The following is a 27,597-nucleotide window of genomic DNA, read 5'->3' on the forward strand; positions in this document are numbered from 1 at the left end:
TGAGGGTGGCAGCGGTTCTGATGCCCTCGTGCCAAAGCTGAGGGGCCTGGCCTAGGCCTCTAAGCACCTCTCTCCTTGAAAAGGGGGTGAAGATGACTGATAACGAAGAGGCCTGGGCTCTGGTCTTGGTTCTGCCACTGACTGAGTGCCTCCCTTAATCGCTTATTTCTTCTTTTTCATGTTGAACCAGAGCATTCCAGATGTCCTCTGCAGAGGTCGAACTCCAGGACTGCAGAATTTTTCCCTCTTTGCATGTAACTGTTTTTCATATTCCCTGATTCCATTAAAAATATTTTCCTCTCTCATTTTCTAATCTCATTTTTTATGAAGCACAGCACCCTTTCAGGGGAGGAGCTGAGGCCTGGATATCTGGGTCTGGGCTTGCTTGGGTATACAGACAAAGCCACCCGCCTCCTCCTTGGGCATCTCTTCTCTGCCCACCAGCGCCGCTCTGCCTCCGAGACTGCAGCCCGCCTCGTTCCCACGACAACCGCGACAACCGGCGGGCGCCCACGCCTGGATCCGGACCCCCGGGCTGCAGCCCCGCCCCGCCCCCTGCCCCGCCCCCTGCCCCGCGCTCTCTGCACCGGTCCCATGCGGGGGGCGGGGGGGGGGGGCAGGGAGGTGCGGTTGCCAGGGAAACAGGAGGACGCCCGGTAGCTGTCCCCACCGCCTCCACCCCAGGCAAGACCGGCAGGCGCCACGGAAAGCAGCCTCGGAGGAAGAGGGGCAGGTGGAGAGAAGAAACGAGAGGAGGAGGAAGAAGAGGCGTTTAGGGCAATCCCGGCGCGACTGATGGGCAGCTCCTGCGCCCTGTACCGGCCCGTCTGCCCCGCCCCTCGACCCCTTTAGCCCCGGCAGGGGAGGAAGAGCAGCCCCCCAGGTAACGGCCCCCTGGACCCCACAGCTCCGCCCCCGTCCTTCCAGGATCGGGGACAACCTTCCCTTTAGACTTCCAAGATTCTGGAGGGAAACGGGGCCTGACATCCGATGGCCTGGCCGCCCCCTGCCCCGGCTGACCCCAGCACCAGCTTTTTTCTATCTCAAAGGCACAGGTTTGAGGGAGGCTGTGACCCTTTGCTCATTGGCAGCCACCCGCACCCACATTCCTTCCTGCAGATGCCACTGGTCAGGAAAGGTATACACAGACCATGGCTCCTTGGGCTTCTGAATGCGAAATGGCTGATACTGGTTTTGTTTGTTTTTGAGGAGTCTCGCTCTGTCTCCGAGGCTGGGGTGCAGTGGCGCAGTCACGGCTCACTGCAGCCTCGACCTCCAGGGCTCAAGCGATCCTCATGCCTCAGCCTCCCGGTAGCTGGGACCACAGGCCGCCATCATGCCTGGCTAATTTTGAAATATTATTTGTAAAGAAGGGGTCTCGTTATGTTTCCCAGGCTGGATATTGTTCTTAACGTTAGCACCGAATTGCTTATCAAACCTGTGAGGTTTCCTCCCGCAAAGTTTCCCAATCACACGTTGAGTTTTTCCTCTCTTCTGGGCTTGATGGTCGAAATGTGACCGCCCATCTCTCCTAGTTTCACAGTAAAATGAAGAGTCACAGCCAAAAGCAAGCCCGTTCTCCGCCTCCCCCACGCCCCAACTCTTAAGCCAAGTTGGCTAGAAGAGTTGAAAGATCTCCTTACCTTTCCCAACCAATTCTTCCTTTTTCTCTGCAGTCACAGTATTTGTAAATTGGGCCCAAATCATTAACCTTTCTTGCTTATACTCAAGACATGTTTATAAGCTAAGACTTTAAAATGCTAATTTTTTTAAAACCTAAGATTTAAACAAATCCTATAATGTTTGACATTACAAACTAATCAATTGGGGAAAAGGTTGAATAAGAAATCATTCTGCAAGCACCTAATTGTGGAAAGGGGGTAGTTTTTGAACCTGATTGTCAGGTATTAACAATAGCCATTTAGATTTTGTTTCAAAGCAAGCTTCCGTCTAAGGAGGGGTTAAATTATTTACATTTTCCTTTATTGCTTAACAGAATATTAACTTTAGTGATGTCTTTCTCTTATGAGGACATAGTAAGAAACCAATAAGAGTTTGATTGTTGGCCGAGTGCAGTGGCTTACATCTGTAATCCCAGCACTTTGGGAGGCCCAGGCAGGCAGATCCTGAGGTCAGGAAATCAAGACCATCCTGGCTAACACGGTGAAACCCCGCCTCTACTAAAAATACAAAAAAATTAGCCAGCTGTGGTGACATGTGCCTGTAGTCCCAGCTACTCGGGAGGCTGAGGCAGGAGAATCGCTTGAACCCGGAAGGTGGAGGTTGCAGTGAGCAGAGAGTTTGTTATTAAGAAGAGGCTCCTTCAAATCAGTTTTTTTGACAAATGTGGTCATAAAACAGAAGGATGGTACATATGCATGACTTTTTCGGGCACTGAAAAACATTCTGCAATCAGATTCTGTTCTCCTTAGTCAGGAAAACTTGGTTGGAATTCATTGGAAAGTTATGCTAGAGAAGAATGTGTATGTTACAAAGTTCTTAGAATATTCCCCATAAAATTTCACAGATATGTAGAATTTTGAGGCCAGGAAGAATGATTTGCTCTTGCTTCAGCAGCACAGGACTCCCTCCTTCTCCACCTGCCTCCAGCTCCCTCCTCCTTTCTCTCTCCCTACTTAATATGGCTTCTTAGGTTGATTTCTAAAGTACAAATTTGGCACAAGACATTATCACCAGAAAGACTTAAAACAGAAGTGTGCATGAACATGCGTGGGTTTTAGATTAAGAAGCAGTTCAAAGGTGAGCGATGGAAGAGAATACAGAGCGCTATTTTAGAAACATGTGCCTTGCCCGTATTTTATTATCACCCCCACCCCAACCCTCTGTGTTTGCTGGGGAAAAATTCTTGGCTTCAAGTGGCCATCTGGTTGAGTAGGCCCACAAAGCTGAGATCTGTGAATTAAGCATCATCTCATGTAGATTTATTTCCATACAGTTATTTCTGTTTCTTGTTCATCCTGGTCAGTTTTTCATACTTGGAGTGCGGTATGAAGTTCAAACGAACACGGAGAATGTTTGCTTAAACTGAGTAACCTACCATCTTGCTCTATAACTCATACCCTGTTTTCTTGGTTCTCATAATATTTGTTTAATCTCATAAAGACTTAATGTATTTAAATTAAAAATTACATGTGACACCATGATGCTTCTAAATATTGTGAAATACAATGAAATAGAGAGTTTATGGGAGGGAAAAGAGATTTTTGTAGGTAATTTTTTTTTTAATTTTTTATTTATTTTTTTGAGATGGGTCTCTCTTGTTGCCCAGGCTGGAGTGCAGTGGCGCGATCTCGGTTCACTGCAACCTCCGTCTTACAGGTTCAAGCAATTCTCTTGTCTCAGCCTCCCAAATAGCTGGGACTACAGGAGCACACCACCACGCCCGGCTAATTTTTGTATTTTTAGTAGAGATGCGGTTTTGCTATGTTGGCCAGGCTGGTCTCTAACTCCTGGCCTCAAGTGATCCACCCACCTCAGGCCTCTGAAAGTGCTGGGATTACAGAGGTGAGCCACCTCTGTAATTAAAATTGCCTGTAGACAATTTTAAAGTCCTTTATTTGGTAGGTGATTGTGAAGTCAGAGGCAACTTAGCAAGTAATTCAAAGGGTGCTACCTCCTACCTATTTAGACAAAGTTATTTTATGCCTCTTGACTTAGAAACCTCCTTAAATTAACCCTGCACTAAAGCCAGGATAGATTAACTGGCTGGCTGTATTAACTTTGTAACAAAAATGTATCATCCAAGTGGATTCTGGGATGCGCCCCTTTAGTGACCATTAACGTTTTTATTATGAATCCTTATGGTCTCCGCCTGATTAAGATTCAGACAGGCATCTCTTTCCAACAGTAACAGCAGGGACTCATCCTCCTGCCATTTTAACACCGTTGTTTTCTGAAAAGAGTGAAAGTGTAACTTCATTCTATGCAGGTACACATTCGGATGAAAAGCTAAAAGTCATCTTTTAAAACATAGTCCCATAAATGACTATTAAAATGCTCAGAGACAGCATTTAGGTTTTGTGTGTAGACTGGAACTACACATTAGACTGTAGTTTCAGATTCTGACTGTCAAAGACCAACTTTCCATACTCCAGAGAAAAGAACCCCCAAGAGACCTGCACAAGTTTTCCCCATTGTTCAGGGCCAAACAATAAACCGCGTGAGATTTCGTAACTACCAGAGCAGACACTGGGTCACCATGAGTCAGGGGCAGCCTGACTGCCAAGATCTACAACTGAATAAACAGGAGGAGGGAAGGAAAGCCACAGAACGTATACACCTGAAGGCAGAGATGTCGCCTGTCCCACCCTGCTGTTTCCTTGTCACACGGAATAGGTGGGGGCTTTGATGACCCCATAGGTGAAGAGTCATTATTAACAGTGCCATTTTATCCCTTTGTGAGCTTAAATATTTTGGCCATAAACTTGGGCCATGCCAATCACAGCCAAACTTATTGAAAGCACGCTCTCCATGCGTTCACCTCCCATCTTCGCAACCTTCTGCAGCCCTCCCAGCCCCATCACTCCACTGAATGCTCTCACCAAGGTTATTAATAGCCTCCTTTTTGAAACTCTCTCTTCTCAGCATCTCTGAAACGGCACCCACCTGGTCTCTTCCTACCTCTGGCTTTTCTCTTCAGCTGCTTGTTCTCTAACTATGAGTGTTCCTCACGGTTTTGTCCTGTGTCCTCTTTCCCTTTTCATTTCTCTTTTCATTCCCATTCTTCCTTCAACTTCAGTTATCACAGAATCCCAGCAATGCCCAAATCTGTACCTTTCCAGTCAACTCCAGAGCCCTGCGTCTGACAGCACGCTTGGCATCTCCATTTGCTGCACCCAGACTCTTCTGATGCCGTGCTGTTTCCTCACAAAGCAGCTCCTCCTGTGTTTTCTGAAGGGAATGCTGGCACCAACCTACTGGCTGCTCAAGCCACTAACCTGGGCATCTCTGAGGCTTCCACCCCCTGGCGCATCCAGATAATTGCAAGCCCTGAAGACTTTCTCTCCCAAGGTCCTTTGAATCCCTCGGTTAAGAGTGTGGGCACTGCAGCGAGACTCTCTGGGTTCACATCCCAACTCTTCCACTCACTAGCTCTGTCACTTAAGGCAAGTTACTTGATCCCTTTGGGCCTCAGTTTCCTCACCTGCAAAATGGAGATGTAGTGCCGGCCTCATAGCGTCGTTGAGAAGATTGAATGAGTTAATTTGTGTAACTGCTTAAAACAAGGCCTAGCCCTTCCAGAGGCTCAGTAAAGAGCAACGATGGGCCGGGCATTGTGGCTCACGCCTGTAATCTCAGTACTTTGGGAGGCTGAGGCGGGTGAATCACCTGAGGTCAGGAGTTCGAGACCAGCCTGGCCAACATGGTGAAAACCCATCTCTGTTATGAATAAAAAATTACCTAAGTGTGGTGGCACATGTCTGTAATCCCAGCTACTTGGGAGGCTGAGGCAGGAGAATTGCTGGAACCTGGGAGGCAGAGGTTGCAGTGAGATGAGATAATGCCACTGTACTACAGCCTGGGTGACAGAGCAAAACTCCGTCTCAAAAAAAAAAAAAAAAAAGAGCAGCCATGATCCCCTCTCGCTCCCCATTATCCTCCTCCTCCTCCTTTTTCTCTCCACTGTTGCTACCTGATGCTGGTCACCATCTTATCACATCTGGACTACTATGATATTGTCCCAGTGGTCTTCCTACTTCTGTTTTTTACTCTACCACCATCACCCCACCCCATCCATTCTCATACTACAACTGGAAGGATCTTTTAAAATGACAAATTTTTTTTTTTTTTAATAGAGACAGGGTCTCGCTCTGTTGCCCAGGTTAGAGTCAGTGGCGTGACTGTGGCTCACTGCAGCCTCTAACTCCTGGGCTCAAGTGATCCTCCCACCTCAGCCTCCCAAGTAGGTAGGAGTACAGGCATGCACCACCATACCTAGCTAATTTTCAATTTTTTTTTTTTCATATAGAGATGGTCTCACTATATTGCTGAGGCTGGTCTCACACTCCTGGGTTCAAGTGATTCATCTCAGGAGGCAGGAGCCACCGTACCCAGTGAGTTATGATCACACCACTACACTCCAGCCTGGATGGCAGAGCAAGATTCTGTCTCTAAGAAAAAGAATGAACAAATTAACAAAGAAATAAAAACACAAATCTGGCCGGGCGCGGTGGCTCACGCCTGTAATCCCAGCACTTTGGGAGGCCAAGGTGGGTGGATCACGAGGTCAAGAGATCGAGACCATCCTGGTCAACATGGTGAAACCCCGTCTCTACTAAAAACACATAAAAAAACTAGCTGGGCATGCTGGCGCATGCCTGTAATCCAAGCTACTCAGGAGGCTGAGGCAGAAGAATTGTCTGAACCCAGGAGGCGGAGGTTGCAGTGAGCCGAGATCGCGCCATTGCACTCCAGCCTGGGTAACAAGAGCAAAACTCCGTCTCAGGAGAAGAAAAAAAAAAAAAAAAAAAAAAAAACACACAAATCTAAATCTAATTATTTACTCCCCAGATTGGAACCTTTCGGTAGTTTCCCATGACTCTTTGCATCATGACCTTAAAGGCCCCACTGGAGCTGGCCCCTGCCTCCCCTGCAGCCCTTCCGGGGCTGGTCCCTCCTCATCTCTGCTCCAGCTGCACTGCTCCCCTTTCCGTCTTCCTCATCTGCACCTGCTCCTTCATGCCTGAACCCTCTGCACCTGCTGTCCTCTCTGTCCCACTTCTCAGCTAACTCACTCTGTCAAACTCAGTGTCACTGCCTAAGGAAAACCTTGCCTGACCTCTCCAGACCAAGTTATACTCTCCTGTAATAACGCTCTCGAAGAGCTCCATAGTTCTGCTCTAGAGCGCCGATTATAGTTTGGATTCACTTGCTCAAAGTCAGTCTTGCTCCCTGAATCATAAGCAACACAGGACAGGCATGGTGGTTCATGCCTGTAATCCCAGTACTTTGGGAGGCTGAGGCGGGTGAATCACCTGAGGTCAGGAGTTCGAGACCAACCTGGCCAACATGGCAAAACCCCGCCTCTACTAAAAATACAAAAATTAGCCAGGCATGATGGTGGGCACCTATAATCCCGGCTACTCGGGAGGATGAGGCAAGAGAATCACTTAAACTGGGGAGGCAGAGGTTGCAGTGAGCTGAGATCAGCCATTGCACTCCAGCCTGGGCAACAAGAGTGAAACTCCATCTCGAAAAAAAGAGCAACCCAGAGGAGAGGGTCATATGTCTGCTTTGCTGGGTGTTATACTCCAGTGCCCAGCACAGTGCCTGGTTGAAAATAAGGGTGCAATCATTGTTGCATACATGAATTTAAGGAACCAGGAGCCTGTAACTTTGGTCATTGATAATTTAGCTAGGTTCTAGGGCTTTCTTTTGTGTCATGCTCTAGATCCGAATCAGGTGTCTGTCAATCAAACTCCCCGGGAGTAAGCAAGACAGGATCACTGACGTGCCTGATGAAAGCGGCTGCATTATTTATGCCTGGAACAGGAGGACAGTAAGGGCATCAACAGCAACACAAGAAGTCCCTTTAGCCTGAAAGGAGCATCTGTGCCTTTCAAACAAGGGAAATTAGATGAATACACAAATAAAAGCAATTACATGAAAATAAATCCAAATACGGCGACACAACAAAGGACTCTTATCACAGCTCATGTATGTCTCTTTTATGTGCAGGTCGGGGATTAGGAATCATGTTGCATGAAGCAAGGGCCAGGCAGAGGTTCTTCAGCGATGTTCAGTATCTGCGGGACATGCGGCATAAGGTGGACTCTGAGTATCAGGTAATTGCAGAAAGCAAGAATTGCCTTCTGCCTTCTCTTACGGTATTTGGAGAGAATTCAGAATACAGCATCAACGTACAACAAGCAGTAAAAGTTTTCTAAAATCCCAAACCCACCACTGATTAGCTATGTGACATCAAAAGCCACTTCACCTTTCTGAGTCTATTTCCTCATCTGTTAAAAACAAACAAACAAACCAACAGGGATAATGGTCGTATCCACCTCCTAATATTAGCTTGAAAATGAAATGAGCCAGGTGCAATGGCTCACCCCTGTAAACCCAGCACTTTGGGAGACTGAGGCGGGCAGATCACAAGGTCAAGAGATTGAGACCATCCTGGCCAACATGGTGAAACCCAGTCTCTCCTAAAAATACAAAAAAAAAAAACATAGCTGGCATGGTGGTGCGCACCTGTAGTCCAGCTTCTCAGGATACTGAGGCAGGAGAATCACTTGAACCGCAGTGAGCCAAGATCGCACCACTGCACTCCACAGCCTGGTGACAGAGTGAGACTCCATCTCAAAAAAAAAAGAAAAAGAAAAGAAAGAAAATGAAATAAACACTGTAAAAGTACTGTGCTCAGTGTTTGCGTAGAGCCCTTGGGCACCAGTGGCATTAGGGCTTAAATTTGGCAAACCAACTGAGAAGGAAGGAAAACGTGAAAGAGTTAACTGGGTGGCCCTACCATTTGTAAAACAGCACGCCCTGCTGTTGTCATCCCTACCAGAAGAAAGGTGGTTTGCACATTTTATAATGACCTAACTGCTCGTCGCCCTAGTTACAGTGTTTACCTGCAAAACCAAAACAGACAGGGCACCTTAAGGAGTCCTGATGCAGCCACCCAGAGCTGGCATGGGACAAACTTGCCAGACTGGGTTGTGGGATGCTGGGAGCAGGTAGGAAGTGTCAGTCATCCCACTGGCGGGACCTCAGCCCTTGCCAATCAAGAAGTCACGTTCTCAGCCAGGGCTGAGGATTGAAAAACGCTCCTTCCCTGAGGAAAACACAGAACCGCCGGTATCAGGTTTTCCCCCTTCTTAGCAATTTCAAATATAACTAAACCTCCCAGGTCACCAAGGAAACCAGACCGATCTCAGTAACCTGATTTCACCTATATAATACGGCTTAGCTGTGGGGCTGGAAACAGAGTCAGCAATTTCCTCCCACAACGTGACGACCCACGTATAAGAAGACCAGAAAATCGAGGACATTTCTGCAAAATAAATAAGAACATAAACATCCAAACTGGTCATTCTGGGAGTCTATCTACTTTTCACAAAGATGCCTCTGCTACCTGGCTCCTGTTTGAAATTGTCTCCAGAACAGACATATAGGAAAAAAATCAATCTTATAATTTTATGGTCCTCATTGAAGAAAATCAGACAACTGTATGGCTTTGACCCACTGCAGTTTTATTTTATTTTATTTATTTATTTTGAGATGGAGTCTCCTACTGTCATCAGGCTGGAGTGCAGTAGCATGATCTCAGCTCACTGCAACCTCTGCCTCCCAGGTTCAAGCGATTCCCCTGTCTTTGCCTCCTGAGTAGCTGGGATTACAGGCGCATGCCACCACACCTGGCTTATTTTATTTTATTTTATTTTAGTAGAGACGGGGTTTCGCCATTTAGCCTGGCTGGTCTCGATCTCCTGACTTCGTGATCCACCTGCCTTGGCCTCTCAAAGTGCTGGGATTACAGGAACGAGCCACCGAGCCCGGCCTGCACTTTTATTTTCTAATCTCCATTGGGCTTTCAATACTGCCCTTTCATTCATTCATTCAACCAATATCTATTCAATGCCTACTTTGTGCTAAGCAAAGTCTCTGTTCTCCTGGAGTTCTTATTCTAGGATTAAGCGGGGAAAGAAATTACACAAGTAGAAATGGATAAGATAGTTTCAGTTATTGCTAAATACAATAAAAAATATAAAATAGATTAAGGGATTAGAAGTGGTGCTCCTTTAGAAGCAGGAAAGGTCTCTTTAAGTAGGTAACACTTAACTGTGGCGGTGAATTACGGGAAAGATCCCACCAGAGTTTCACAAGCAGAAGGAAAGTCAGTGCAAAGGTCCTGAGGCAGGAACTAGCCTGGAGGAAACCAAAGGCAGCCAGAGGGGCTGGAACACATGAACCCAGGGAAAGTGCAGAAGCATCACACGGAGTCTCACAGAACATAGCTTGGCATTTAGATTTTATTCTTATCACTGTGAGAATTATTGGATGGTTTAAGCAGGGGAGTAATACGATCTGATTTACATTGTATTAAGGGTCACTCTGACTGCGGTACGGGGTAAGGGCTAGAAGGAGCAGAAGAAAAAGCAGGAACATTTGTAAGGAAACTATCATCGAAATTCAGGAGAGAGATTCTGGCGACTTGGCCCAGGGTGGTAGGAGTGGAGGTGGTGAGAAGTGGCCCGGCCCAGGAAATAGAAGCAGAACAGACATGTTGCTGATAGATGGAGAGGCGGAGTGAGGGAAAGAAAAGAATGAAGGATGACTCACGTCCACACATTGACTTGTCCATCAGCTCCCTCTGTTATCACAATTTTAAACCTTTTCACTCTTTTCAAACTTCCAACTCCCATTGTTTCAACAAAGAACTCCCTGCCCTGTTTCACACACACATGCACACGAAACAAAATGAAGACCCCCAAGGCCAGCAGGTGAGAACCCACTCAGCCTCCTCCCCTTCGCTCCAGGCTACACACCATCTAGTCCCCACATCTCGGAGGATGGAGTGACCCTCTTCCTCCTGGTACCTGCCTGAGGCCCTGACCTGAGGCCCTCTGCTCTCCAGCCCCTGCCACCCACAGGTCTCGCTGCCAGCTGACATTTCCCTTCTTTTTGGTGGCTCAGTCCATGAATGTGCTTAAATCTCTCCCATCTTAAGAACAAGAGAGGAAAGCTTTCTGTAGACACTGTGTCCGTCTCCAGCCGCAGCGCGTGCTCCTTCCTGCCTCATCCCAGATGTCCCCAAACAGCCAGCTCCATTTCTGTCTCCGCTTCCTGCACCCCCACCGTGGATTCCCTGGCCTGCTGCAGCCTGGCCATCACCTCCCCTCCCCTCTCTTGAAATTCTTCCGCTAACGTCAGTAACCAAATTCACTGCTCTCCTTTTCAGCCTTTCTTTTCTGCAGTCTTACCCACCTTTGACGTCATTACTCCTTCCTCGTCGAACGTGACTCTTTGGCTTGCTTACTTTTTTTGAATGTTTCCCAGGCTGGTCTCGAACGCCTGGCCTCAGGCGATCCTCCTGCCTTAGCCTCCCAAAGTGGTGGGATTACAAGCATGAGCCTCCACGCCCAGCCTCCTTTGGCTCTGACATCACACTCTCCTGGCTTTCTTCCTGCTTCTCTTACATTCTTCCTTATTTTCTTTTCTATGTACTCTTCATCTCCCTGGTTCTCGAATGTTAATTTCCCCAGGGTTCCATCCTCAGCCCAGTTTTTTTTTTTTAGTTCACAATTTCACCGTGACTCATCTCATCCTCTGCTATGGTTCAACCATCACTTTGTACTAAGACTTGTAATCCTGGGTCTTTCTAGAGCATTAGAGTCATATGTGTAGCTGCCAGTTGGCTATGTCTACCTGGAAGTCACGCAGGCATCTGAAATCAAATATGTCCATGGTTGCACCCCCCATGTCCATCCCCCTGCTGTCCCTCCTATGATCTAAGCCTTCCCTGACTCTTCCTCTCCCTCCTCATCCCCATCTCACCAGTTACCAAGTCCTGCCAAGTGTACCTAAGAACTTGCACACTTAGGCCTTCCTTTCCACCATTGCCCCCATGGTTCCAACCCCCCTAATTTCTGTCCAAGACCGTTATAATATCCTTACAACTGGCCTCCTAGCCTCCAGTCCTGCCATCTTTCAGACTGTTTCCTTGAAACCTACCTAAAATGTAAATGTGGTGATGTCATTGGAATATACAATACCCCTCTGTGCTCTCGCTCACTTAAAGGCAGGCCCAAGACCAGAACCTAAGCAAGACCAACCTAGACTTTACCACTTCTCCAACTTCTTCTCCCCCTTCTCCACCCTGCTCCCCAGGGCAAAGGTGGTGAGGACCATAGTTTTAAATTAGAACTAAGGGGAATCTGCGCTCATACATATAGTAGCCATTTTTTTTTTTTTTTTTTTTTTGAGACGGAGTTTCGCTCTCGTTACCCAGGCTGGAGTGCAATGGCGCGATCTCGGCTCACCGCAACCTCCGCCTCCTGGGTTCAGGCAATTCTCCTGCCTCAGCCTCCTGAGTAGCTGGGATTACAGGCACGCGCCACCGTGCCCAGCTAATTTTTTGTATTAGTAGAGACGGGGTTTCACCATGTTGACCAGGATGGTCTCGATCTCTTGACCTCGGGATCCACCCGCCTCGGCCTCCCAAAGTGCTGGGATTACAGGCTTGAGCCACCGCGCCCGGCCTATAGTAGCCATTTTTAAAAACAACTTTACTGAGTTATAATTTATATATCATCAAATTCAACCTGTTTTAAGTGGACAGTTTAATAACTTTTAGTGCATTTACCAAGTTTGCAGCTGTAACTATCACCTGGTTTTAGAACATTTCCACTGCTCTAGTACTGCACCACCACTCTTCTCATGCTTCTGAAACTGCACTGAAACTGCATTGGAAATTGTCTTCTTTTTCCTCTCTCTCTTTTTTTTTTTTTTGAGACATGGTCTTGCTCTGTGGCCCAGGTGGGGGTGCAATGGTGCAATCACAACTGACTGCGGCCTCTACCTCCCAGCCTCAAGTTATCCTCCCACCTCAGCCTCCTGAGTGGCTGGGACCACAAGCATGTGCCACCACACCCAGCTAAATTTTTTGTATTTTTTATAGAGACATGGGTGTCTCTCACCATGTTAGCCAGGCTGGTATTGAACTCCTGGGCTCAAGCGATCTACCCACCTTGGCCTCTCAAAGTGCTGGGATTACAGGCATGAGCCACCGCACCCAGCTGTACATTGTCTTTTGTGTGACTTCCTCTCAACCTGGACCACAGCTTCCTAAGGACAGGGGCTGAGTTTCCCTCTTCAGTGTCGACTCAATCGCCTTGACATTCATGAAAGCCTGTTGCCTAACTTGGCTACCAACTGAGTTTGTCAGCCTTACAGCCAGCTAACTTGTGACTGTTCCTAAAAGTCAAATCCACTCTCATTGAGCATTTTCAAAACCACTTACCACAAGGTCTGCAAAAAATAAATACAGTTGTCTTTAAGATGTGTTCTGAATATCATTGAAGTCAGTAAATAGCAACCCACAGTAACTACTTTGCAGGGAACAGCAAATTTTTTTTTAGTTATATTATTAATCTATCCCTTGCCTTGTTCCAGAAAGAATTTAAAGTAGTGGTTTAAGAATCAATTGCATGATGTAGGCTGGGCGCAGTGGCTCACATCTGTAATCCCAGCACTTTGGGAGGCCGAGGCGGGTGGTGAATCATTCGAGGCCAGGAGTTCGAGACCAGCCTGGCCAACATGGCAAAACCCTGTCTCTAGTGAAAATACAAAAAATAGCTGGGTGTGGTGGTGCACACCTGTAATCCAGCTACTCAGGAGACTGAGGCAGGAGAATTGATTGAACTCAGGAGGCAGAGGTTGCAGTGAGCTGAGATGACACCACTGCATGCCAGCCTGGATGACAGAGCAAGACTCTGTCTCAAAAAAAGAATCAATTGCATGATGTTAGTGACCCCTCAATAACTCAACCCATAGACAACCCATGTGTATTTAGATAATTCACTAAGGTAACTACTTTGTGGTGGGTGGGTATTGGTACCCTGGATCATCAATGAACTTGGCCAGTTACTTCCTATGGAAATCCTAGCTTTTACTCCAGGTCCAGTGTGACCAGGGAATTCCCCATTTCAGGGCATACAGATAGTGTAAGATCTAATAACTAGACATGAATCCCAAATCACATGCATTTGGCATGTATCCCTTCCTGTACTCGACTCGCCTTTAATGAACTGGCTCAGAATGAAGGCTTTAGAAACCTCTTGTGTAAACCATTCCTGCTACAGCCTAAAATATGCTAAGTGTTGGTATGCACCAAATTCTCAGTGCCTTTGCAGGGCTGTGTGCTAGCAGCAAGAGAGGAGGGCTAAACCCACCCTTAGTTATTTTGATACTACTCCTTTCAGTGGTTGGGTGGGACCCTTTTGAGAAAACAAGAGGAAATAAACATCTATTTGGCATATTGCATGCTATTTCAGAATCTGGTAACTAGTATATAATTATATGCCATCTCAGAATTTGGCTCTATTTCTTCAAGGATTTTCATGCTGCCTAGCATTTTTTTTTTTTTTTTTTTTTTTTTGGTCAAATGTGTTTATGTAACCGAAGGCAGAATTTAGCCATTAATGTCCATTGGAAAGCTGAAGGCAAAGATTACACTTGGCATTTCAGAATGATTTTCTATAATCTATTAAGTGTGTTCAAATTGGTTTCATTTCATGTCACTTACTCATCTTGATTCTTTCAAGTGCAAATCAGACAACTAAATACCTCAATATAAACGTGTTCAAGGACATGATAGGTGACTTGGTGGTGAGAGTTCAGAGTTGTCCACTCATGGAGCTGGAATGGGGATAAATCAACTTCCCTTTCCATAAGGACGGAGGTGGGGGCTCCTCCTGGCTTACCTTTGAGTGTTGCTCTACCCTTCACAGCCAAAACAGGAAAATAAACTAGATGGAGGGGAATACCTTGTCAAACTGTTTTTACACCTTTGATTTCTTGACCTCGTAAAGTTAATGAACTTTAATAATGTCACCAAGGACAATTAAAACACCAAACTCTGGGGTATGCAAGTCAGATCACAAGAACAACAGCAAAAAAGAACCAACTGAAGGAAGTGGCAACTCCCACTTCCCAAAATGCGTCCTGAGATAGAGGAACAGATGCCATTCTGGATGGAGATGTCAAGTCACGTTGTGGTTCTGACGGCTTTATATCAGAATTATGAGGCTGGGAAGTGTTCCTGGGGCACATGGCTTCTGAAGTCACATAATGACGGACGATAATGAAAGAAACAAAAGGAACTTTGAGCACAAGCGTGGACTCAGAGAGCCATAATGCCGAAGAGAAGTGGTTTCATTGTGCCCTGAAGGACTGAAGCAGGAGCTGCTCGGTTGGTTGGCTGGCTGGGCTTTAGGAAACAGGCCTCTACTTACAGGGCAGAAAAACAAGGATGAACCTCAGGACTAGATAAAAAGATTCTCTCTTCTTCTGCAACCAACATCAGAGTCACATGCTTTGGCAAAGGCTGACTTTAGAAATATTAATAGAAGTAAACCAGGAAATGGGATTGAGAACAGGAATTAAAAGGCTATGGCAGCTGCTGGTGGTGATAGGAGTGGTAGTGGTGGTGGAGGTGGCGGTGGTAATGGTGGGGAGGTGAGATGAGTGGTGGGGGGTTGGGAGGTGACGTGCGGGTGGTTGGGGTGCTGGTGGTGGTTATGGAAGTGGTGATCGTGTTGTTGTTGGTGGTAGCGGTGGTTATGGAGATGGTGGTGGAGATGGTAGTGATGGTGGTGGTGGTGATGGAGGTGGCGGTGCTAATGGTGGGGAAGTGAGATGGTGGTGGGGGTTAGGGGTGACGTGGGGGTGGTTGGGGTGGTGATAGTGGTGGATGGAGGTGGTGGTGGTAGTATTGGAGGTGGCAGTGGTGGTGGTGGTGTTGGAGATGGTGGTGGTAGTTATAGAGATGGTGGTGGGGGTTGGGGTGATGTGGGGGTGGTTGGGGTGGTGATAGTGGTGGTGGTGGAGGTGGTAGTGATGGAGATGGTGATGGAAATGGTAGTGATGGAGGTGGTGGGGGGGGGTGATAGACCTGGCGGTGATAATGGTGGGGAGATGAGATGGGTGGTGGGGGTTGGGGTGATGTGGAGGTGGAGGGGGTGGTGATGGTGGTGATGATGGTGGTGGTGGCGGTTATGGAATTGGTGATGGAAATTGTAGTGATGGTGGGGGTGGGGATAGTAGAGATGGAGATGGTAGTGGTGATGGTGTTGGTGGTGGTAAGCGCCTTTGATTGAATACTCCCCAAGGGCCAGCCACTATTAACATATCACCAACTGCATGCCTTATTGGTATTAACATATCAACAATCTGCAGCCTCCTCTTAGAGATGAGAAAAGCAAGAGTCAGTGGCGTTAGTCAGCTCGTCCAAGGTCATGACGGTAGAAAGTGGCAGAGCTGGGGATTGTCATATTTACCAGGATTGAGTTACAATGAGTCACAAAACCCACGTCATCCCCCACAGACGTTGATGCACATTCTGCATTTTGCTCCCACAGTAGTAGCTTCTGCACAGAAGGCGGCCCAACTGCGTACACTGTAGTCAGGGGGACGCACTGTGGGGGTGGGGGTCAACACCAGTGAAGGAGGGAAGAAAGAAGCCCTGATTCTCCCAGAAGGAAGAAATTAAAAGTTACCTGAAGCCTTCAATTTCAAGACTGCCCTCGACCAGTTTTGCCACATGATCAGAGACTTATTTATAGCCATCCGAATCCTCACACGTGCAATTGAAAGGGGAGAATATTTTTAAAGTCCAGGGTAAGGGAAGCCACTATGAATTACAAATCCACTCCTCTCCTGACCCACGGATTCCATCCTCCCCTGCCCAGTCACCTTAGGGCCTCCCCCCACCCCGCCGACCTCGCCGCACAAAAACAATATCATCAGCTGACAAAAAAGCATTCTTCACAATCACAAATACAAAGAAAACCAGCCGTTGGCAGGGAATAAGGCAAGGTGCTTGCTGCTTCTAGGACCGTAAGTCTGGATATTTGCTCTGCCCCTGTGTGCCTGCTCAGCAAAGTTATAACTTTGAGAGGATTGATTTTTGATTTACACAGAAGGATTTCTTGGCTCTGTCAAGATAAAAGTTTAAGTACCTGCCTTGCCACTGGTCTGTTCTCCTCTCCTCTGTAAGAAGAGGAACGAGGAAATAGAGGGAAAAAAATTTTTTTTCCAACTTTGCAAACCAATCTATTCCTCCCCTTTTGGTAAAGAAATATTTAAGTCATATGCATTCTTGGAGAGAATTTTCAAAAAACACTCAGCCCACAAGAATTCTGTTCATCCCACAGAATCTGCCTTGGTCCTGCGTGCATTTGCTAACACTGCCTCCTCCACTTTCAGCCCATCAGCATTTTCTTCTTTTGCCTTTAATACCAGTAGGTTAGGACGGCACAGACATCTGCCCCTCTAGGAAACAACGCTCCACGCAGTGCTCTTTTCAAACACGGGCTCCCATGTGAAGTCCTTGTAAAAGGAATAGAACACACACACAAAAAGGCGCATGTTCAGCTGAGCTTCATTGATTAAGGTCTCTAGCCAACTCCCTTTAGGCTACCTTGGTTTCTCTATGATTTGGTGTTTTTTGTTTGTTTCATTTCAGTTATTTATTGTGGTTACTGTCTAGTGTTCTTTGGTTTTTCTTGTTTAAATTATTAAAACAAACAGCATCCAGTGTTTATTACGATTTACTATCTATGTGGCATAGTTTCTGAAAATGAGATTAACTGTGGGACAGGATGTTGTCCCTTCCCAAGCAAGCTGGAGTGAAACTGCATCTTTCTCCCCAGAATCTAGGATTCTACCTCCTGCAGGTGACCACTTGGCTGCTGTGATGAGCCCGAAGGCCAAGGTGTCACCCACAATTCAGACGTAAAGTGTGGTGGCTAACTGTCCCAATTCCGAGGGGTAAATGTTTTCTTAGTGCCGGGTCATTTCTATTCTTAACCTTACAGCATAATGTCGGGCTTACTCATGCCGTGAAATTCTGGTAAGTCCCACTACATCACGGAAGGAGATGCTTTTTCTAACCGAGGGGTGAAACATGCGGAAGGAATCTTTCCTTTCTCAACCCAGCCAGGAAGGGGCAGATGTTAGGCCTAGTTTAGAAACTATTGTTGGGTCTTTACTTCAAATTCATTTTCTATGACAGTGGATAATTTGGCCCTGGCAAGGCAAAGTTGAATTGGGTCACTGGATCTACAAGTATAGAAACACTCCAAAGACATTTTGCCAGGCCAGGTGTGATGGCTCATGCCTGTAATCTCAGCACTTTAGGAGGCTGAGGTGGGCAGATCACCTAAGGTCAGGAGTTCAAGTCCAGCCTGACCAACATGGCAAAACCCCATCTCTACTAAAAATACAAAAATTGTCTGGGCATGGTGGTGGGCGCCGGTAATCCCAGCTACTCAGGAGGCTGAGGCAGGAGAATCGCTTGAACCCAGGAGGCAGAGGTTGCAATGAGCCAAGATCCAGCCTGGGTGACAGAGTAAGACTCCATCTCGGAAAAAAAAAAAAAAGTTTTACTATTTTGAGGTATTTAAAATAAAATCAGTTGCAATTTCCATAGTACATGATATCCTCAGGTTTGTTCAGTCCTAGTACTGTAGGAGAAATATTTTGGTACCAGATTTTATTTTAATTTTGTTAAGAAAAGTGGGGAATTATTTTCATTGGTAATTTTAGTTTTCTTATTTTGCACTTAGGGATGGATATTTTCCTCCAAAGCAAAAATGCAATTTGACTAAAATTATTATTATCAATTTTTGGAGACAGAATCTTGCTCTGTCACCCAGGCTGGAGTGTAGTGACATGATCTTGGCTCTCTGCAAACCTCTCAGGTTCAAACAATTCTCATGCCTCAGCCTCCCAAGTAGCTAGGATTACAGGTGTGCACCACCACAACTAATTTTTATGTTTTTAATAGAAACAGGGTTTCATCATGTTGGCCAGGCTTTTCTTGAACTCCTGGCCTCAAGTGATCCACCTGCCTCAGCGTCCCAAAGTGCTGGGATTACAGGCATAAGCAAACACGCTGACTGCAGTTCAACTAAAATTAAATGCTGGATGCTGGGGGATTCAAAGATAAGAGGTTGTCCTTACTCTCATGGTTCTCAGTGATCAGCAGGAGAAACAGGCTCAAAACCACAAACAACTACCTACAATAGGAAAAAAAATGTATAATTCAAGCTTAAATTAATACGCATTGCAACTCTGGCAATTAATTCGGCCTGGAGAAGAGAAGGCAGAGGAAACTAAAGAGAAGCAAGGCCACAGGAGCAGGTTCTTAATAGATCAGCAGGATTGGCCAAGAGAGCATCTAACAGAGGAGATTCCAAGTGCAGGGAACAGCACGTGCTCTTGACATTGACAATTCTCATCCCGCAACTAGGGTGTCATCTCCAGGGTCACAGTAAAATGGAGGTGGGAAGGGGGAGGAGCCATGAAGAGAATGAGACCAGAAAGAGAAATTCACAAGGTGTAACAGGTGCTACCTTTGTTGCGAAGGCAATAGTTGGGTACATTCTTGACAAAATGCCTCTCAGTGTGTTTATTGTTTGAATTTATTAGAGCAATGGCTAATACGTCTGACCCGGCGTTTTAAGCAAAGGGAAGAGTGATACCTGGTCTTTATACTTGGTAAGAGATATCTGATGAACACCTGGAGATGTGTATCATTTATTTCATGCTCCTCACCATTGGAATTAAGCATAGAGTTACCCAAGCTTGCCGTGGTCCTAAGACAAGCATTTTGTTGTTGTTGTTCTCCAGGCTTGTTTGAGACGACAGGAATACAGACGAGACCCAAATGAGAAGAAACGAGATCAGTTTTGGGTGCAAGAGACAAGTTTTGAGAGATCCCGGTTTTCTAGTCTGTCATCTTCCAAACAGGTATGAGAATTCTGGGAGATAGTCTCCTGCTGCTGCTGCTGCTGCTGGGGTGTGTGTGTGTGTGTGTGTGTGTGTGTCTCTTAAGAAAAAGCTGACTCTAAAAGGAGATGTAGAACCCCAGGGGCAGGGCAGGGCAAGCTAGGGGCAGGAAGGAGCCCAGGGCTGGGAGCTCCCTTCCTGGACAGCACCTCTGTGGCTCCCAGCTCTGCAGTCTTCACACTTCACTATGCTTGGGCCTCACTCTTCTTTCCTGTAGATAAAGGTCCTGACACAGATGGTCTATGAGACACCATCCAGATGAGAAATGCTGCAACTCTGTAAGAGTCGGAGGCACTGGGCCTTCTCAAGCGCAGCATCATCTCTGGGGCATATGGTCTAACTTGACGCATGGTTGGGCCTAGTTTTTATTTCTAATGAAGGAAGAGAGTAAAATGTGGTAATAACTATATCATGTAATAATTGGCAATTGTTTAAATACTTTTGCCTAGAATGATATAGCAATATGATAACAGATTATAACAATATGATGATAAAATATTTTTGCCTAGAATGATACAATACAGTAACAACAATATGATGATATAATAATAATGATGATTCATAATAGTATCATGATAATAATAATTATGTGGTTACCATTATTTCAGTGCTTGCTACCTTCCAGGCACTATGCTAAACACTTTATATTAACTTATTTAATTCTCATAAATGTATGTATCTACCATATCTATCTATCTATCTATCTATCTATCTATCTATCTTTACCCTGTTTTACAGATGAAAAAACTGGGCCTTAGAAAAGTTACAATACTTTCCTAAGATTTCACACCCAGTGTGTGGTAGAGATTCCATTCTAGGCAGTCTGACCCCAGAGAAGGTGCTCTGAATTGCTAAACTGTATGACCATAGTTCATGTTTAAGATCTTCTCTAAGAGTTTTACTTATCCTAGGTAAGACCTCAATACCACAAGCTGTATTCAACACTGATTGTTAGCATGGTGAATTGATTTAAGATGAGTAATATGCCTTTTATGAATTCCTATTTAATATTTTATGCCTGAAATATACTCTAGAGGAGGGACTCCCTCTTTCCTATCAGTGGCATGGATCCTGAGGGGTAGATCCTGAATACATGATATCAATCAAGTTCTTGTTGGGATTCTTTTTTAATCCAGCATATTGATACTGCGGTTATTTAATGTTCAAAGGACACCTTAAAAACATCAGTGATTGATGTTTATAGATGTAGATGTATCCCCGGGAGAGAGCTATGCTCTCTATTAAGGAATATAAAATCACACAATAAAATATTTCACCGAGAATCTGAAGGTGAAAGAGACTATCTCACAATATTGGCAGCACCAAGAACAGGTCACCTGGATCTTTGCTGGTTAGTCAAAGACTAAATATGCCTGCTGCTGATTAAACTTATGAAGTGAGATCAATCCAAAATTTAAATCTAGTTTGGCTAGAACAACACATTTTTAGCATTAAGATAAATTCTCATATTTTTACACTCAGAAATAAAATCAAGGACAGATAAGAAAATACAATTTAAATCAAACAGTAGCATGCAGCAATCTCCCCGGATTGGAATTGCAAAACGAGTGGGCAGCTGGGTTCCTCTGCAGGGAACTTTCATGCAGAGGCTCATGTGCAGTCACAGCCATTTTACGTGCAATAGTCATGCATTTGGGATATTCAGGATTTGAAGTTGTATATTCCTTTTCACACTTAAGCTGATGCGACAAGCTGGTGTCAGATTCCTATAGTTTTCTTCTTCCTGCTATACAAATTATGCATTTTTTTTTTTTTTCTGAAATGGAGTTTCATTCTGTCTCCCAGGCTGGAGGCAGTGGCATGATCTTGGCTCACTGCAACCTCTGCCTCCCGGGCTCAAGCGATTCTCCTGCCTCAGCCTCCTGAGTAGCTGGGACTACAGGCATGTGCCATCACGCCTGGCTAATTTTTTGTATTTTTAGTGAGACAGGGTTTCACCATGTTAGCCAGGATGGTCTCGATCTCCTGACCCCATGATCCATCCATCTTGGCCTCCCAAAGTGCTGGGATTACAGGCATGAGCCACTGCGCCTGGCCAAATTATGCATTCTGTAAACCATCATTGCAAAACACTCAGACTACTTCCGCAAAAGGCCATGGTTGTTTATATAAAAGTATTTGAAATAGCTTCTATAATACAGATTATATGGATCTTATTTCCCAATAATTTTATTATTCACCCATACCCAACACATTAAAAAAAAAAAATGTGGTAAGACGCAAAACCAGGCGATTTTCCCTCTCAAAGATGAGGACAGGATATTTTATGTTTGCACTCTGACACTGTACCTCAGTATGCCAGAGAACAAGAAACATTGCTTACATAATCTCAATTTTCTCCAGATAATGATATCCCAAGGGTTTGAGCCATGATTGTACAAGTGTCCTCAAGGCCCCATCTTCTCTACCAAGAAAAGTGACACAATCAAAATTTTCTACAGTGAAATTCACCTCTGCTTTGCTCTCTGCGTTACAAATATTCTTTGAGGGATACTGGAGGATTTGCCTCTGGACACAAAAGCAGAGGAAGGGCAGGGTGAGAGGAAGTGTCGCTGAAGGCATCATTCCTCACAGCCATTCAGCTTGTGCTCTCATAGTGTCCATGCTGCCTGCCCAGTCCTTCGAGTTGTGCTTGATATGAATGAAGCCAGAGATCTTTTATGAGACTCAAACCAGATCCAGGAAATCTTCAGCCCCCAGAATCATGGGTTGGTTTGGAGATTCCCCTCCCAGGTTTGAACCCCTACCCCAATTTTTGTTAAAATTGCAGTTGTTTGGGCACCAGGCATGGTGGCTCATGCCTGTAATCCCAGCACTTTGGGAGGCTGAGGCAGGCAGATCACCTGAGGTCGGGAGTTCGAGACCAGCCCGACCAACATGGAGAAACCCTATCTCTACTAAAAATACAAAAAAAAATTAGCTGGGCCTGGCTAATAATCCCAGCTACTTGGGAGGCTGAGGCAGGAGAATCACTTGAACCTGGGAGATGGAGGTTGTGGTGAGCTGAGGTCATGCCATTGCAATCCAGCCTGGACAACAAGAGTGAAAAAAAATGCAGTTGTTTGTAAACCTTCAGAGTATAGGCTGCCCATCCTGAAGGGATGGAGAACTTATTCAGCCTCTTCCCACAGGGTCCATAACTCCAGGCAGGTCCCGGAGCTAGTCTCCCAGGGGAAGCTGTGAATAAGAAGGCTGGTATGTCACCAAAGAGAACCAAGGCCAGACAGATCCAATGTCCAGAGCTCGGTATATTGAATGTTGCATCAGGCACTAGAGTTGCAGAAGATTCTCGGTCAATCAGAAAAGGGCAGGAGAATGATACAGCTCAGTGAGACGGTGTAAAGCCAAAGCCTTCCTCCCTAGGTGGAAATATCCCAAGTCTTTTCCTCCTAGAGACCGCAGCACCTGAAAAACTCAAAATAGTGTTTACCTTTGATTTGTAAAGGCAGCTTCCTTCTCTGATTCAGTGGCTATTATGAAAGTGACTTGCTTAATCCGTGGAAATTTTTCCACTGTTCAGTCACTTCATGCATCTCACCACTACCAAATTTTGACACTTATATTGCAATTTTCATCACTTGTTAATTCCTTAACCCAGACTCCATTTGTCACAATTCTGATGAGCCTGGAACGAACAAGGCATTTGCCATCAAATAATGGCTTCCGTGTCGAGGTATCCTTCCAAATGGCTGCCTCAAGGTGGGCAGATCCTCAAATACACAGTTAACCTGGTGGCTGCTTCATCCTGGCATAACCTCCTCACCACAACCAGTGGCTCTCACCACTGGTTATGCAGCAGTTGGATTTCATCAGGTCCAAGATGAAGCCATGCCTGTCAAGCCTGTGCTGAGAGGTTCTTTAGAGTGGTACTTCCTAAATACGTTTACATTCGTGGCTTGGCATAGTAGAAAGCATTTACCAAGGGCCAGCTTTGCCCCTCGTTACAGCGTGAATTCAGGCAAACCACCTGCAAGCACTTCAGTTTCCCATCAGGGAGATATTTACTATGCATATCTCATGGGATCATTGTGGAAATGAGGGAGATTCGTAATGACGGGCTGACGTTAGAGCACATTACACACTACCTTGGTGTCCAAATATACTTGCAAGTGATGCTTAGACAGGTATTGGTGGAGGAGAAGGTTCTGAAACTTCTAGGATCCCTCAGTCCAGTCCCAGGCCACATTTCTAAAAGCCAACCTCATGTAGCAACTTAATTTTAGACTTTTTCATAGTTACATACAATGCTGTGAACTGTTTTTGTTTTTTGTTTGTTTTGAGGCGGAGTCCCGCTCTGTCACCCAGACTAGAGTGGAGTGGTGTGATCTTGGCTCATTGCAACCTTCACCTCCCAGGTTCAAGCGATTCTCTTGCCTCAGCCTCCTGAGTAGCTGGGATTAAGGCAGGTGGATCACGAGGTGAGGAGTTCAAGACCAGCCGGGCCAAGATGGTAAAACCCCATCTCTACTAAAAATACAAAAAATTAGCCAGGCGTGGTGGCAGGCACCTGTAATCCCAGCTACTCAGGAGGCTGAGGCAGAGAATTGTTGAACCCAGGAGGCAGAGGTTGCAGTGAGCTGAGATCACGCCACTGCACTCCAACCTGGGCATCAGAGTGAGACTCTGTCTCAAAAAAAAAAAAAAAAAAGAATGGAACTGTTTAATCAGATTGGAATTTAACAGGGAAAAAATGAAATAGTGGCTCTGCATAACCCACTAGAAAGTGGGTAATTTAATAGACTAAAAAGCAAAGCAACTTCTGGATATAAGGAGAAAGCAACACCCCTCCTTCCCGGGCACCCATGAGACAGCTGCTGGCCCAGAGGAGCTTGCTGTGATTGACAGAGGCACAGAAGGAATTTTGTCCTTGTGAACCTTCACAGAGAGGGGACAGGAGCCTTGATTTCCCCATAGAAGATGATGAAAATGATTAATTGGCCCAGGACGTCGGGGACGGCAAGCTTCTACAAAGCAACACATCACAGGCCCTTCTCATCTTTCCAAGCTCCTGTATCCTCGCCTGGAAAGGCTGTCGTTCCAAATGCACAAGCCTCAGGGACTGAGGCCACATTCTCACTGTGTTTACTTCATTGGGAAGGAAGGTGGAGATCACTCTCAGTTTTTCAAGAGTGCCATTTGCTCTACTCATAGAAGTAAGATTCTAGTCCTTTCACTGTTGGCAACCGAGCAGCTAAATATTTAGATTCCAGGTCACCAGGACTCAAGGTTACATCAGAAGGAGGCGTAGGCAGCGAACCTGATACCGAGAAGCAGCTGGCGGTGCCCCAGGCCTGGCCCAGTGTGCTGTTCACATCAATGAAGTCACTTGACTCTCCCAGCAAGCAAGGTACACCTCCAGAGGAAGGCTGCTACCCAACATAAACACTCTAATTGTTTTGTTCATGAGAATCCACACGACTTTTGGAGATTAACGTAAAAAATAAAGCCTCCTCAAGTAGACTGCAGTGGCTTAAAAAGTCAGAATGTCCAGCCATGCATGAGAGCAGCAAAGGTCTAAAACTGTGCCGTTTAATACAGTGGTCACTACACATGTGTGGCTTTTAAACCTTACATTTAAATTAATTAGAATTAAATGCACCGTGGAGATCCCTAGTGGCGTTAGTCACATGTTATACACGCAAGAGCCACGTGTGGTCAGTGACTGCCATATTGTTTTTTTTGTTTTTTGGGGTTTTGTTTTTTTTTTCCAGACAGAGTCTCTCTCTGTTGCCCAGGCTGGAGTGCAATGGCGAGATCTCGGCTCACTGCCACCTCCACCTCACGGGTTTAAGCAATTCTCCTGCCTCAGCTTCCCATGTAGCTGGGACCATGGGTGTGCGCCACCACACCCGGCTAATTTTGTATTTTTAGTAGAGACGGGGTTTCATCATGTTGGCTAGGATGGTCTCAAACTCCTGTCCTCAGGTGATCTGCCTACCTTGGTCTTCCAAAGTGCTGGGATTACAGGTGTGAGCCCCTGTACTCAGCCACCTGGCTGCCATATTGGACCATGCAGATCTAGGACACTTCGGTCACTGCAGAAAGTTCTATGGCACAGCGTAGCCCCAGATTATGTTCAAGCTCAAAAACAAAACAAGACCCCATGAGCCAGGAAGGGGTTTTGTTTCCCAGAAACCAACCCTGCATAATCCATAGCACAATGCTTTGCATACTGCGGCTCCTAGCAAATATTACCTCTCCAGTGACTCATCTGTCCACGGAGGCTGGCTCAATTTGCATTTTATGTTTTTCTATGACCTGGGTATATCTGCATGATTTCTTTCATTCCCTATTTATCCTGTCCGTGAAACCTTCAGCTTCTCCTCTTTCAAACGGCCCTTGGGGAGACATCCTCCCATTAATCTGTCAATGTCAACCCACTGACACCCTTAACCATGTCATGAAAGCAGCCACAGCTCAGGATGGGCATATGCGTTCCATGAGTCATGCTTTTAATTTTCTCTAACTTCTGCTTGCCCATTGTCAGATTCCTGGTGGGTCGGGCCTCTCTTCTTTCTGGCCCCAGGCCTGTGTGCTGATGAGGCAGGTCGAGCACGCACACGCTGGTTCTCGCTGCCAGGGGGCCCCACCCTGGGAGGCTGTGAGTCACCCTTCACACCTGGCATGGTGTTCATCACAGCCTCCCTCTTGACTCTAGCTCGGATTCTGCGCCCTCGAGGTGCACTGGATAATAACGCAGCTCTGCACGCAGCCTCTGGAGCCTGAAATGCACGTCATGGAGAGAGAATGCGCAGCCCACGGTTTGACAAGTGCGGATCTGTGGGAATTTTCCTCTGAGTTTGTCTTCCATTTTAGCTGTGGCTCTGTTCACCGTGGCAGGTCCCACAAGCCCCTCAGGCTCAAGGTGCTGGATACATCATCATCTCCCCTCAAATTGTTTCCTCTTCCTGAATTTCTTATTTCTGCCCAAGCCAGAATCCTGGAAATTATCTTAGACTCCGCCTCCTCTTCCTTCTGCTCCTCCTCCTACTTCCAGCGATCAAACACTGAAGCCTGACTGTCTCCTCTCCTCTCCTCTCCCTCAAATCTGTCCACCTACACCTCCCTTTGCAGGGCCCTCTCTTTTTTTGTCTGGTGTTTTTTTTTTTTTTTTTTTTTTTGAGACAGACTCCTGTTCTGTTACCCAAGCTGCAGTGCAGTGGTGTGATCTCAGCTCACTGCAACCACCACCTCCCAGGTTAAAGCGATTTGTGTGCCTCAGCCTCCCAAGTAGCTGGGACTACAGGCGTGTGCCACCACACCCAGCTAATTTTTGTATTTTTAGTAGAGGCAGGGTTTCACCATATTAGCCAGGCTGGTCTTGAACTCCTGACCTCGCGATCCACCCTCCTCAGCCTCCCAAAGTGCTGGGATTTGTCTGGATTACTGTCATTTCCCTAATGATTTTGTCTTTACCTTTCCCCTTACAGGCAGTCTTCCAGGCTGCTGTGAGAGAGATAGATCCTCTGGGATCAAATTGGATCACAACACTCCTTTATTAAATATTCTTCAGTGGTTTCCCATTGTCTTTGTGATCAAGTTCAAACACCTTTGCAAGGTACCCAAGGCCCTTGTGCGCCTGACCCCTGCGTGCCTCCTGAGCTCATCTGACCAACCTCTGTGCACCCTCAACTCTGAAGGCACCTCTTCTGAGAAAAGTTTCTAGAGCTTCTCCTGGGGGTCGGGTGGTTTTCTCTTGTTCTTTCTTTGTATTCTTAGAACACCCTCTGGGCTCATCCCACCATGTACTATAGGGTACATCTTTCTGCCTGCCTCCTCCCTTAGGCTGGGAGCTTGTCAAAAGAGGAGGCACTGTTTGTGGTTATATTTCCAATTCCTAGCACATGTAGGAGCCCAGTGCATATTTGATGACTAAGTTGTGATGCAGGGCAGGCGAGCCCCAACATTGAGACTTAGCCCAGAAGGAGCCTTGGCTTTGCCCAGGAAAGTGTTGAAGCGTGAGCTGGTGGTGTTTAGACAGCAATTGTGATTGAAGTGGTGGTATTCAGCGGCAGAGGGACTGCTCCCTGTGGACGG

At 46.2% G+C, this 27,597-nt stretch overlaps 1 protein-coding gene across 2 annotated transcripts in view; it reads left to right on the forward strand.

Annotated features, from left to right (window-relative positions):
- The first annotated feature begins 630 nt into the window (after nucleotides 1–630).
- Nucleotides 631–27,597, forward strand: part of MARCHF10 (membrane associated ring-CH-type finger 10) — a 101,600-nt gene continuing 74,633 nt past the window's right edge. The window contains exons 1-4 of one of the 2 annotated variants that reach the window (XM_064369740.1): nucleotides 631–883; nucleotides 4,163–4,306; nucleotides 7,699–7,805; nucleotides 19,381–19,500. In XM_064369740.1, coding sequence (XP_064225810.1) covers nucleotides 7,716–7,805; nucleotides 19,381–19,500 — 210 coding nt within the window. In that variant the 5' untranslated portion in view covers nucleotides 631–883; nucleotides 4,163–4,306; nucleotides 7,699–7,715. The remainder of the gene's footprint in view (nucleotides 884–4,162; nucleotides 4,307–7,698; nucleotides 7,806–19,380; nucleotides 19,501–27,597) is intronic. The other variant, XM_064369741.1, reaches the window with a different exon arrangement.

Source organism: Aotus nancymaae, unplaced genomic scaffold (genome assembly GCF_030222135.1).
Source record: "Aotus nancymaae isolate 86718 unplaced genomic scaffold, 86718_ANA_hifiasm-v0.15.2.pri h1tg000089l, whole genome shotgun sequence".
NCBI classification, from domain to species: Eukaryota; Metazoa; Chordata; class Mammalia; order Primates; family Aotidae; genus Aotus; species Aotus nancymaae.